The 13,558-nt window shown below is 44.9% G+C and overlaps 1 protein-coding gene across 1 annotated transcript; it reads right to left on the reverse strand.

The window, feature by feature from the left end:
• Nucleotides 1-414: 414 nt before the first annotated feature.
• Nucleotides 415-8,565, reverse strand: fend (forked end). The gene is made up of 4 exons (XM_001354893.4): nucleotides 7,805-8,565; nucleotides 2,274-2,321; nucleotides 1,265-1,516; nucleotides 415-1,181 (listed from the first exon to the last, which is right to left on the reverse strand). The coding sequence occupies exons 1-4, from the start codon at nucleotides 8,060-8,062 to the stop codon at nucleotides 795-797; spliced, it is 945 nt and encodes a 314-aa protein (XP_001354929.3). The 5' UTR covers nucleotides 8,063-8,565; the 3' UTR covers nucleotides 415-794.
• Nucleotides 8,566-13,558: the final 4,993 nt, after the last annotated feature.

Here is a 13,558-nt window from a genome sequence, read left to right on the forward strand (position 1 = left end):
TTTTCTTTTTACGACAAAAATGTAGAAAAAAAATTCTTTAGTTTTTTAATGTGATTTTTATGATTTTTGTTTGCTTAAGTTAATTAACAAATTATTTGTTATTTTGCAAGCGAGAGAGACACGACGATTGACAAAAATTTGTAGCAATTTGTTGCATTTTAGTTTGGTGTATGTAGTGGTTGGCCATCGGCCCCTAGGACTATCATTATAGTACTAGTATATATATATATATATATATATGTATGTATATATGTATAATATAGTTGTATATTCCGTATCTGTATCTGCTGTATAACTATGATATATGATATATGCATGTAAGTGTATATATAGGTATATGGTATATGTATAATATATGGCATATAATGTATGGTATCTGTATATATAGCTATGTTTTCCTCTTCTTCTTTTTTGTTTTTTGTTTGAATGCATGAACGATGTACTCTATATATTAGCAGCATATACTATATACTCGTATGACTTGCGCTTGATTTTGGCATTAGGATCTAAGAAAGGTAAGTGGTAAGTGGTAAAAGGTAAAACTTAAACTTAATTGAGCGAGCACGTTGCTTGACTTTCGATCTCTTGATTTGTATCTGGATCTGGTTTTGATATAATTAAATGCATGAGATAATGCTTGGGGGCCTATAGCAGTGTTGTATTTACAGGTTTTTGGGGGGTTTTTATGGGTGTGTGTGTGTGTGTGTGTGCAGAATATCACATAGTCAGACATATAATTCTATATACGACTACAAGTTGTCAATTTTCGGCACTCCTCCTCGTCGTCCCCGGCTTTAGACATGCAGCGTCGAGGAGTCCAGCGAATTCCTCGACGAACTCCGATGTCCACCGATCAACGTGGCCGTGTCCGCTTCCGTGGCATCTGCATCTAGAAGGAAACGCTTGCGCTGCGGACGCAAAAACAGGAACATCACCAACAGCGACAGGAAAAAGGCCAACGCCCCAAAGGCCGGATAGACAACGCCACTCAGTTGGCTCGTTGTTGGCAAAGCACTGATGATGTACACCCGGTCCGTGGGATGGAGATGGGCATGCATCTTTGGCTGTCCACGCTCCGTTGATGTGGTTGCTGCTGTGGAGGTGTTGCCCTCTGTGGTGGTGCCCACCAGCTGGCGCGTGTCCACGTTGAGCTTCTTCGAGCGTCGCATCATGCCAGTAAGCTGCGGAAAATGGCAAACAAATACCGAGTTCCCCGGATTAGTGATCACTCAGAGCCGCAACGGAGGGGGGGACGACGACTCACCTTATGCTTACACGTGACCTGTATATTGTAGACCGTGTCCGGCCACAGGGAGAGCTCGGCACGAGAGGTGTCCGTCAGAAGATTGCCTATCAGACCGCCCCCAGACACCTCCCAGGTGATCAGGCACTGGCGCGAGGCATTGGCTATCATCTCGTCCCAGCCAATGTCGGTGAGCACGAGTGCTCCCTGTCGCTGGGCCCTGTGTATCCTCAGCTCGAAGGGCGACAATTGCTTTTGACAGTTTTCCCAGCACTGTGGCGGCCCGAGGCAAGGCACGACACGGCACGGCACGGCACGGCAGCAAGCGTAATGGATGGTTGGTTGGAGGGACAAAAACGGAGGAAAAACAGTGGAAAGTTAGCTATTTGTCAATTAGGTTTTGTAATTATGTCGCGCGCCCTCAGGTAGGCAATGAAATTCTGCTCATCTTTCATTCTCCTGCCCACGGTTTTAACCCATTATGGCCCTCTGGACAGTCCCATTTTCTTTCTTAGTTTGAAACAATTGTTTTGGTCATGCTTGGCTTGGTATATCCATTGTATGGCCCGAAACGGGGTATCGGAATTTAATTAGAAGTCAACCATTTCTAGCATGAAAATACCTTCAATATTTCGTTAAATAAATATGTAAAATTGTTTCAAATTCATTTAATTTCTATCAGTTTTTGACTTAATTTTTGCAGTAGCTTGCAGTGGAATTACCAGCAGTACTTATCCCTCTTTTATCTTTCATTTTAGGATTACAACAAAATATAAGACAACACCCCGCTATAAAAAAAAAACTGTTAATCAAATATTTTGAGACCCAGGGCTCTACATCTATCCGACATCCATCAAAACCATAAATGACACACACAAAAAACAAAATTGTGACATTCTCCAAGTGGAAGATTTTCAAGAGCCAGCATGAATGGGTTAATGACATCGTTAGGAGGCTGTCACATGCCAGAGGCGTAGAGCGGTGGCGGGGGGGGGGGGGGGGGGGGGGGGGGGGGAGCGTAGATACTTACATTTCTGCAATCAGTGGAATCCGTACAATAATGCCAGTCCCTCGAAAACTGTAAAGGGAAGAGAGAGGAGACGAAAGTTAGTTAGTGGGCGTGGCCTAATCGAATTTTAAGTAAGCTACGAGAAGAAAAAGTAATCAGGCACAGGACCCGAGGCGGTCTGCCAGCGAGGACAAACACAACAAGGAGTCATCCTCCTCATCTCGTTTTGTCCTATCCCTTGACTTGGTTCCTGCCTCCTCACAGCCATAGTCCTGAGTCCTGACTGTCCTGCCTGTCCTGTCCTTTGCTGCTCCTCAACAATAGACGCAAATTTGTAACTTGTAATAAAAGGCAAAGCCGGCAGTCAGACAGACAGACAGATAGGCAGGCAGGCAGGCAGGCAGGCAGGCAAAAAGAAATCTAAAAGTCTATGTACGTAAAAGGATATATATAAATGACCACAAACGTTGGCCTGTGGAGAATTGAAAATTTCACGCTCCTGGCAATGAGGATAATGAGGGGGATTGCCATGGCAAATGGATAAGGATGGAAGACGGAACGGAACGGCACGGAACAGATCGGGATCAAAACTGGACTGCCTGCTTAGCCTTTGTCAACTGTCGCCTTACGCACAGGACAAAACAGAACGCAGCTGAACAGAACAGCGGGAGGGGACGCTCTCTCTTTCTCTGATTCCCATTTCTGTTTCTATATCTATTCGTGTCCTGTCTTTATGAATGAGCAGGCAGAATGGAGGGACAGACAGACAGACGGACAGACACACAATTGAATGGCAAAAACTGCGACAGAAAAACGATTAGAGATGGTTGCGTGACAAATTGTTATTGCCCCGAAATTTTACAATATTAAAAAAATCTAAACTCCTTGTGTATTCAATGTCATTTTGCTGTCCAGTCCTCCCCCTGTCCGCTGCTGTCTGTCTGTGCGTGTGCGAGGGTTAAATAACCCCCCAACGAATAAAAAACCCATCATTGATCTTTGTTTTCCATCCTGATATATGTTTATTGCCTTTATGGGCATCATGGGGATTTTGTGCAATCTTTTTTCCCCTGACTTTTCAACTTAATTCGTTGCACTGACTAAATGATTCATTGACGATGAACCACCCTGTTCCTGGAGGCGTCGCTTGAATCACATTTGATTCGCTGTACAAATTGTCTCATAAGTGAAAGGACTCACGACTCACATTAGCCACGATTTTTTAAAGAGTTATATATATTTTTAGGGCACAAATATTTTACTGCTTTGCAAGTAACAAAATCAGCTGTTTTTTATGGGCCACTCAGTATTTTTTAGGGACACGCAGTATCTTAAATGAATAATTCCTTGCATTCTTTTGAATGGTTTAAATACTCAAATACAAATTTGTATTTTTAATCTATTTTAAACGCGAAAATATAAAGTTTTTTTTGAGTAAATGTAAAATCATTTTAGGGGACCTTTCGAAAATATTTAATTTAATAATATATCTTGTATTTCAGGCACCCTTTGGATCCCAACACACACCTCAGATGTGACTGAATCGTGTCATCAAATCTACAATAGAAAGCTTCCGCTCGAGGCAGATGTCTGCATAAGAAGGAAAGGACCAAACTTCCGTCAAAGAAATGCACCCTATATTTTGTTTAATTAAATAAAATTAACATATTCGCATGGGCACATATGTCTTGAGGTTTTCCATAGATTTCTCAGGGTTGTTTTTCCATGGAGTCTAGATTTTCACTACATTCAGTCCGCATTGTGGGACTGACATTGATTTACTGTACAAATGTACCATAAGCGAACGGACACACTCATTAATTTGCTCCATCAATTTCCTCATTGAAACTCTTTGAGGATGTCCTTTGGGTATTTCTCTTTTAAATTATGAAAATCAAACCAATTCCATGCGAATCCTTAGATACCCCTCGAATAATTTAAAATATAGTATAGAAAAAGTGCCCCCAATAAATGTGCAGCTCTCTTTTCCGAATAATTCCCATTTCCATTGCATAAAGTCTTTCCTCAAATATTTGACGATAGTAATTGCCATTGATTGTCTTATGCGATAATCCCATAGCAGTGGAAATCCTTTAAGTACTTCCTGAAACGCATTCTGCGATCATCCATCAAGGAGACGACCATCTCTAAGGATTCACATCCTTCCACACACACACACACACACACACACACACAGCGAGAGACAGACAGGGGACAATGGCTGCCATCACCTTTTGGCCCAACATTGACGGCGGCGACGGGCGGCGGCACTTTGTCATCATTACACAATAAGGAGGCGGGGCGGAGCAGGGCAGGGCAGGGCAGTCGAAAAACCCAGCAGTTGTGGCAGATAAAAACGGGAACGGGAAAGACAGTGGCAGGGGCAGGAGGCAAATTCCAGAAAAGGAAAATCGCAAAGACAACATATTTTCCGCTCAATTGAATTTTTGCCCTCTCTTTGCAAAAAAAAAAAAAAATAAATAAAAGAAGGAGACGCAAAAGTTGAAGATGCAGGAGGAGGAGACGACGGACTGAAACAACTTGGGCGATAAGTAACAACAATAAGGCGTTCAAATGAATGAATGACTGAATGCCAGAATGAATGAACCAGGGTACGGCCGAGGGAAGATTGAGGTATGAGAGACGGCTTTGACTCAATGAAAATGCTGAACTGGCAAATCATTCTGCCGCCGCCGCCGCCGCTTTTCCCACTTCTTCTACCTGGGCCCTGGGTCTCGTCTGTTTTGGGCCATATATAAATTAAACGCAGGCCAGCAGTGACAACTTTTACATGCAATTGTCCCAGACATTTTCACACCCATAGTGCCAGGGCCGGTGCCGGTACTGGTGCCCCCTCCTCCTCCTCCTCCTCCTCCTCCTCTGACCACATAAATTACCCAAAAAAAAAAGAAAAACTTACGGGAGGGTCACTCACTCATTTTTGCCCCCGTTCTCTTCCCCACATTTCTTTTTCTCTATTTCTCTTATTTTTTTTGTTTTGTTTGAGGAGAAGCAATTTTTATGAGACACGTACGCATACGGAGATATTCGATGATTCCCACCACCAGCAGCAGCAGCCAAAAGAATACGTGCCTCGCATATCACATCAAGATCGCTAGAGTCTCCCACAACCACCTCCGACAACCCGACATGTGCATATATCCCAGCCACCCATCTGGACTATCCACCCACTGGTGGGTGGGGCGGAAAAGTCTTTCATGGTGTTAATTTGGCGCTGATTGAGCCACGCATTCGGCTTTCGACGGGGGTTACAGGGATATCAGGGGTTGGCTTCATAAAGGATGGAACGGATGGAACGGATGCCTCGGATGCTACGGATGGTATGGTATGGTATGGCTCTGCTCTGCTCTGTCTGCCTGACTGGATGGGTGGATTAGTTCCAGTATATTCCTTCGACTGGGCATGAAATTAGCTTCGCGAACGGCTCGACTCGAGTCCGAGTCCGAGTCCGAGACCGACGGGCTTTGTCATCGTTCAACCCTTAAGAACTTTTTGACTTTCAACGAATAGACTTCAAAGGGCAAATGCTCATGATGATGATGATGATGATGGTACGGCTGAAGATGATGATGATCAAAATTCCTTGCTCTAATTTGCACCCATCACTCTCGCATGACGCGGCACATTGATGGACTCGGACTCGAGAGCAAAAAAACAACATATATGGCATGTGCATGATGCGGCACGATTCCAGTTTCGCTAATAAACTTATTTTTGTGGTTTTTAGACTGCTCCAAAATTCAAAAAGCCTAACCACGGCTTCTGAGGGCTTCCCAACACCAAGAATAATGTTTCTTGTGTCTAAATTATAGATACATATACATATTATTATTTATATTCAGAGTTTCAATTACATGAACTTCCCTGTTCAGCTTGGAAGCTCCCATTTGCTCAACAGAACACTCCTCTGTACTCGACTGCTCTGTCTATTCTGGTACTCTACGAGTCCGGGAGTGTTCATTGTGTTCAGCCATCCTCTCAAATTTCATTGAATTTTCTTTGAAAATGCCACAACACTTTCCTGCTCAAGTGATTCATGCACTCCTCATGTCAATTGGTCGAGAGCTCACCTTAACGCTCGAGCTGGGAGCGACGTCTCTCGGGTTTACTTGGAAATCGGAGATGATATTTACACGACTCTTGATTTATGCACCGCTTGCAGGCCGTACGGGAATTGATATGAAAATTTCTGAATTTGAGTTGATTTCATTTGATACCGAAATTTATTAACATTTTCGTTGAGGTGTCAGCACAATGGAGGGCACGGTACGCGCTCTCTGGGGGTTTTGTATCCGCAGTTCCAGGAAGTCACGCCATAACACGACAATCACAATTCGAAATCTTTCAATAGCGAGGAAAAAGTTTTCCAAACGAGATCTTTTCGTCTTGATTTCAATCCCCCCCCCCCCCCCTTTGGGGCATTCAAAAATTCTGTTTCTTTTTTTCGATGTGGTTTCAGTTACATTTGTACATAAATTGTACAAAAGGGGGGACTAAAGGGGGGACACCAAGAATCAAGTTTCTCTAATAGTTTATGTATATCTAACATACATATATCTTTAAAACATAATTTTTGTTCAAATCCAAAACATGAGCTTCGCATTTTAAAGCTATTTCTATTAGGAGTTTTCGTTATGATTTTTGTTTTTAATTTGTTTGTGTGTTTTCTTTGTGGGATGTACTAGAAATTCCATTTACGCTGACCTTTCTATAGTTTTGTGTTTGTTGCGTTGCATCTGGCATGCAGCCATTTCCCCTCGCATATGTTGTTCCTGCTTTTACTCCCATTTCAACTCTTTCATTGTTTCCCCTCACGTTCTGCTGCTGTGCTCCTTCCACCTTTGTACCCAGGTATGTGCGTTCCAACTCTGCTGCTCTGCTCCTTCCAGCTTCTCTTTCAGAACATTCATCCAACAGTTCCAACTGTCACTCTTGCTCTCCTCTCTCTAAAAGAAATCCCTCTCTGTCGGTCTCGAAAAAGCTTGGCTTTTGTCTCCTCCCTCTCTCCCTCTCTCTCTTTCTATGCCGATTCAAATTCAATCCCCGATCGCTGCCGATCTCTATTAGCAGCACTATGACACTGGCCGACCACCCGGATGACATCTTTTGAGCGGCGGCTACCTGAGCAGCCGCGGCAGCGGCAGCGGCAACAGAAGCAGCAGCAGCGACAACAACGACAACAACGACAAACGACAGAGCGACAGGGCGATGTCAACCCAAAGATAAAGAAAGGCACAGCAAGAGCGGGGCAGGGCATAAAAAATTACGTCGCTTTACCTTTCGGAGCCGAAGAACCATTGTCATCATCATCGATGTCTAACCTTGAAGGCCCTGCCCCTACCCCTACCTCTCCCCTGCCCCCTGGCCAATGCGGCTGCTGCTGCTCAGTTGAGCATACAACTGTCCATCAAATGTTTCGGCTTTGGCTTGGATCGGATCGGATCGGATCGGTGTCTTATCTCCCCGGCCCAAAAAGTCTGATCCGAGTTTGAGTTTCGAGGCTCTCTCGGTGTCTGTCGTCTGCGACTTACCTGCTGATAGCAGCTTTGACGGCATCTGCTCAATTGCTTGCTGGTGCTGCTCCCAGGTCCCGTCGCAAACGGCATTGATGGCGATGCGGATGGGGAGGGAGATGACGATGATGATGATGATGATGAGGATGGGGATGAGGATGAGCTCAGTTCTGTGGCTGTTCCCGTTCCATCTGCAGTCGATCCTCCATCCTTGTGGGCGAGACAGAGGGCGGCAAGTGCGCAGCAGGCGAGCATCAGAGCAAGTGAATTGAACATGTTTGTTCTTGTTGTTCCAATTCTTGTTGTTGTTGTTGCTGTTGCTCTCTCCCACTCTCACTTTGTTGGCTCCTTTTTTTTTGCTTGCTTGCTTGCTCTTCTCTCCTTCCTCCCACCACCGCCACTCCAATCAATGGGTGTGGACGTGTGGGCGTTGACTCGTGTGTGAGCGCTCGTGAGTGTGAGTTTGTGTTTGGGTTTGTGTGCGTGTGCGTGTGTGTGTGTGTATAGGTATGTTTTGGGCTGAGTGGGCGTGGAGCAATCTGTTCAATCAGATTGATTAATTGATTGATTTTGTTTGTTTATTTTTGGTATCAAGTGGAGACATAATCGTCCCGTGCTTTTGGATGCATTTAGTGGAGCAGAGCAGTTCCCCTCAATGTGCGCCTCTGCTTTCGCTCTCACACTCTCGTTCTCTCACTCCTTCCTCGTATTACCGTTTATTTGCCTTGGCGATTGTCACACAGCAACAACAAGAGTATGTCTGTGGAATGGGGGGGGGGGGGGGGGGGTGAGGGGACAACAACAACTACTTGAGGCTGTAACTGTAACTGTAAACGTAAGTGTAACTGTAACTCCACATGCGGCGGAGAGCAAAACAAGACACGACCCACGAGTATGGGATGATGATACACAGAGAAACAGCGCGACACCAACGAAAATTGCCTCGTTACTGTTACGTTTTTTTTTTTTTTTTGTTACTGTTACTGTTGCTGTTGCCTTTGGTTTTTGGTTCGGCTTTGGTTTTGAGGCTTGGATTTGTTTTGGGGCGTGGAGACGTTGCGGCCTAATGGCGGGCCGGGCGGTCCGGGTCCGGGTCCGTCGTGCAGAGGTTTGGTTTGTTTGACTTTGTTATTTGAGCACCTTCCTTCCTTCCTTCTCCGTTTTTTTTCTTCCTTTTTGGCTGCTGCTCTGCCTTTGCTCCTGTTTCTGTTCTCAGGTAAGTTGGCACCGCATAAAACACAATAACTCACACGCAGACACGTGAAAAAATAGACAACTTCAACAAGAACAACATAGCACGGTCACACTTCAATAAATAACAACTATAACAAACAGCAAAAAAGACGTCGTCGTTGAACACGAGAGACCAAAAACTGTCTTTCTCTAAAAAAAATGTGCTGCGCTAGGATGAAGCAGTCGTCGTTCGCGCGGGAGTCGAACAACCGTCGTCGTTGAGTGTAAAATGAAAACAACGATAGAGCGGGCGCAAGGTCGAAAGCAGAACTGAACGGCGGGGCGGCTGCGAGATAACACAGAAACGGGAAACCAGAGCTAGCGACAGTGCTGGCCAAATGGCTATAGCTGAAACCATTGGTACATATTGAGCAAGAAAATCCTCTTAAGTGCTCACTGAAAATCCCTGTTGGTTTTGTAAGTGTTTCCTGCATCTTATCCATCTGCTTCATCAAGCCATAGATAAATTGAACTATAAAATATTATTTAGTGGCAAATTACCTTTTTTAGCTATAAAACTTTTCTGCTACATTTGCTTACTTTTATTTACTTTTATCCATTTCTGATTAAAACACATTCCATTTGTCTTAAATTTCATTTAATACCATAACACATTTTGTTTATTTAGCTATTTTAAAGCTATTTTTCAGCAAGGCCACCAGCCAAATCCTACTCGAACATCTCTCACACAGCACACCGTTGCTTGTCTCATCCAAAAGTGGTGTCAAACTCGAACATGCTCGAAGCGAACTAAACAGTTGGATGCCCTGCAGTGTTTTCCGCTTAGCCTCATTGGATCTAAGCAATATTACAATGTTCAGAGTCTACGGAACACAATACCAAAAACATGAGTATTAAGAGTTCTAATGTATGATCTTTGAATGGAATCAGTTTGCCAAGCTGTGGAACTAGTGCTTCAGGTATCTGCAGAAAGTTTCTGACAATTTTGACAAATTGTCCATGAATTCTCTTAACTTCCGGAACCTGGCTACATAATTTTTTCCATGTCTTCATTCCGAAAAATGTTTTATAGTTGAATTTCTCTATAACAAACTATCTTAAAACAAAGTTTTCTATATAAAGAATTTATAAAATATTTGCAAAATATTTCCCTTGAGATTCGCTAAATAGAAGTTCGGGTGTAGTATTATAATCGACCAATGGGGATTGAATGAGGTTTTCAGAGCAGCTTTGCAAACTATTGTTTGGAACACCTCTTTTTCTATCGTTCTTCAAGTGTTTGGGTCGTTTTGTCGTCAGATCGGTCAACACTGATGCAACCAGAAGGTTCGGAGCTCGAAGGCAGGAGTTCGAAGTTGGAAGTTCGATGTTGCGGAGTCTGCGAATCGCGCCGGGCTGGTACATATGCTAGTCGGTTGGCTGTGTTGCTGGTTGCTTGGTTCGAGGGGTTAAGGTTGCAATCAGTTGGGTTGGGGTAGCTGAGCTCCGTCTCTTTGATGATAATGGGGTGGCAAACGGGAAAACGGCAATGGCAGCAAGGCACCAAGCAGGCTTTGGCTTTGACTTCGTATTTGCTGCTCTCGTCATGTTGCTACTGCTGCTGCCACTGCCACTGCCTCTGCCTCTGCCTCTCCTGGCTCTCCTGCCGCTTCTGCTGCTGGTGGTTGGTGCGAGGCAGGCATGCAGATGAATCAAAGCGGGCCGCTGATTATAGCAACAATATGGAAATGCTGCCTCTTGCCATTCCTCTCATTCCTCTTCTGTGTCCAGGCCCCTTTCGACTTTCCCTTCACCTCCACCCCTTTCCCTCTTACATAGGGGCATTGTTTATTTATATGCCAAGCATGTGTGTGTGTATGAGTATGTGGTGTGTGTGTTCCACATCGTATGGATGTGTGTGTGTGTGTGTGTGTGTGTGTGCCTTTTTATAACCTCCATTTTGCCAAAGTATAGTAAATTCTTTCAAAGCGTGTACTACATTTATTATTTAAGCCATGCTGCTGCTGGGGGCACCGCACCCCACAGCCGCCTGTCCCCATGAACACTGGACTGTGCTCCGTACCCGTACCCCCCTATGCGCATTGTTTCAGTCGTCCCTTCAGTGTCTCTATGTCCCTTTTCCTATGTCTGTTTTACCGTATTAGCCGCTGCCGCTGCCTCAATGCATAAAGATGCCCCCCTCCCCAACACCACCCTCCGTACTCTCTCCACCCGACATTCCCTCATACTCATACTCTGTGAATCTCCACCATTCGGGAAGGTTTATTTGCATATTTTGACTTTTATGCGGCAAAAATATTACAGACTGCGCTGCCAGCGAACAATATCCCGAACGCCATACACCATACACCCTACACCCTACACCCTACACCATACACCATACACCCTACACCCTACACCATACACCCTACCCCCTCTCCCCATCACCCATCAAAACGTTAATAAAGCTAGAGAGGAGGAAGAGAGGGCGAGAGGGGTGTGGTGGCACCGCTACAGCCGGAGAGAAGCGCAAAAAAGTGGGGGGGAAAAAAAACATTTTTTCTCATTTAGCGTCCGTGTCTGAAAAGTTTGAATTTTTCGGGGCTTGGTTTATAACTCCATTGCAACATGTTGCATGTTTGAAATTGCCAAAAAAAAAAACCCCACACACTCACAAACAAAATATGAAAAGAAATGCGAACAAACAACAACAAAAGCAAGAAGAATAAAACGAAAACTCAAAAAGAAAAAAATAGACAACTAACGGACAAGGTGGCTTGGTGCAAGGTGCCACAAACTCAAGGTTGGGCATGGCTAGAGGGCAGCCTGTGTGCGGTAGGGGAATCACCTAACCTCCTATTTGATATACCTTGAAGTAGGGACATGGTATCCGGGGACAAGGTGTATTTACACAAGGTGTAGAGCCATCCATGCCCATTCCTCCATTCTCATATACAAAATAGCCAACTACCGTAAGAGAGCTCTCGGGAAATGGCTCCACACCTTTATGCAAATACACCATGGCTACGAAATTTATGCGCCCATGGCGAGCCATTTGCCAGTGCTCCAACTTTTTTCTGAACAAGTCTCGTTTGCCTATTCCCTCCCCCCTCCTGGCCCACATGCCATCATGCCACAGCGCCCCTACAGCCCGCAGCCCGCAGCCCATTCCCCCGTTCGCAGAGCCCAAAAGCCCTTTTCCATTTCATTCCGCTGCTCTTTGAATTTCCATTTTCATTTTGCGGCTGCCGCAATTGACTTTGTCGTTTGCGTGTGGCCGCCATCCAATAAATAAACGGGATGCAAAAGAGAGCGGCCGGAAAGGTGGGAAGGGGAGGGCCACAGAGAGCGGGAGCAAAAAACCAATTCGGAAGTAAGCCGAACATAACGGTGAACCCAAACGATCGTGCGAGCGAGAGAGAGCTCTGGCCCCATGCACTTGCTTCTCCTCAAAGGGAGACAGTGAGAGAGAGAGAGAGAGCAGGGCACTGCAAAATGAACAAAAGGGAAGTGACGCAGAAAACTTAGCTCAAGGCCTCCCCCTTCTTCAATAGGAACCATTTCATTTCACATTTCTAATGAGCTTCTTCCGCACTTTGATATACATTTTCCTCAGTGTACCGCAAAAAGGGCACCCAAGGGAAGAGCAAGCTAAACAGTTGGATGCCCTGTGCGCATAGCCTTTATAGCAGAAGTTCCTCATTGCATCTAAACTATATTACAATACCACAATAACATCAGTACTAAAAGTGCTACTATATGATCTCTTAAGGGAATCAGGGTTCGCAAAGCTGTTCAACTGGTGCTTCAGATATCTGCAGAAATTTCCGGTAAGTACTTGAGCTCATCTTCCAAGGACCCTTGGTGCTCCCATTTTCCACATAATAATGTGAAGATTCATACCCCGATCTAACATATCGTTCTAGCTTGAGGAATTTGGCTATATCGTCTTTTCCGGAGTCTCCTCTAAGGTCGTCGCTGCTAAAGCCGCTTCGGAGTCGCGCTACTAATGCTCGCCAGTGCCTCGTCCTGCCAATAGCCGAGCACTCAGAACCAGTGGTTAGGCTTACCATCCATCATCAACAAACTTCTGGACGACGCTGCGAGGTCCGAAACACTAAAGTACATCCAGGTACGACTGGCGGCTACCTCCTCCTAGCTATTCTCCACTGAAATGTATGGACGTTACTCCTCTTACTATTTATCTCGACTTTGAGTGACCACTGAGCTTATTATCCATGAAAACAGCTCACAAAAACACGATTTAGAACTAGATCAAGCTGCAATTGAGAGCTAGAAGAACTGTTTCAAATAATGGGAAGCTCTTAAGATGCTCGAAAAGGTTCAGAAACGGTTCGAGCCACACTGTCCAACATATTTTACTACGTGAAAAAAACGTTTTGTTACCCAGGTTTTTTTTTGGCAGTGTAAGAGCAAGCCCTGTAATTTGCCGCATTGCACTCTTGCTTTAGTTTCAACTTGAGTTCAGTTTTGATTTACGCACTGCGTAACGCACTTTTGAAATCATGACCAAACTGGGGGAAAAACTTTACCGTGCGACCCATCATCGGTGTATCCCCCGACCGCGAACCCACTCCG

Source organism: Drosophila pseudoobscura, chromosome X (assembly GCF_009870125.1).
Source record: "Drosophila pseudoobscura strain MV-25-SWS-2005 chromosome X, UCI_Dpse_MV25, whole genome shotgun sequence".
NCBI lineage: Eukaryota > Metazoa > Arthropoda > Insecta > Diptera > Drosophilidae > Drosophila > Drosophila pseudoobscura.

Excerpts from the sequence above, each read along its gene's own strand:
- fend (XM_001354893.4), bottom strand. The coding sequence starts at position 8,062 with ATGTTCAATTCACTTGCTCTGATGCTCGCCTGCTGCGCACTTGCCGCC. Across the intron at positions 2,322-7,804 it reads GTCAAAGCTGCTATCAGCAG|TTTTCGAGGGACTGGCATTA; the intron begins GTAAGTCGCAGA and ends TTCCCTTTACAG. Across the intron at positions 1,182-1,264 it reads AGGTCACGTGTAAGCATAAG|CTTACTGGCATGATGCGACG; the intron begins GTGAGTCGTCGT and ends CATTTTCCGCAG.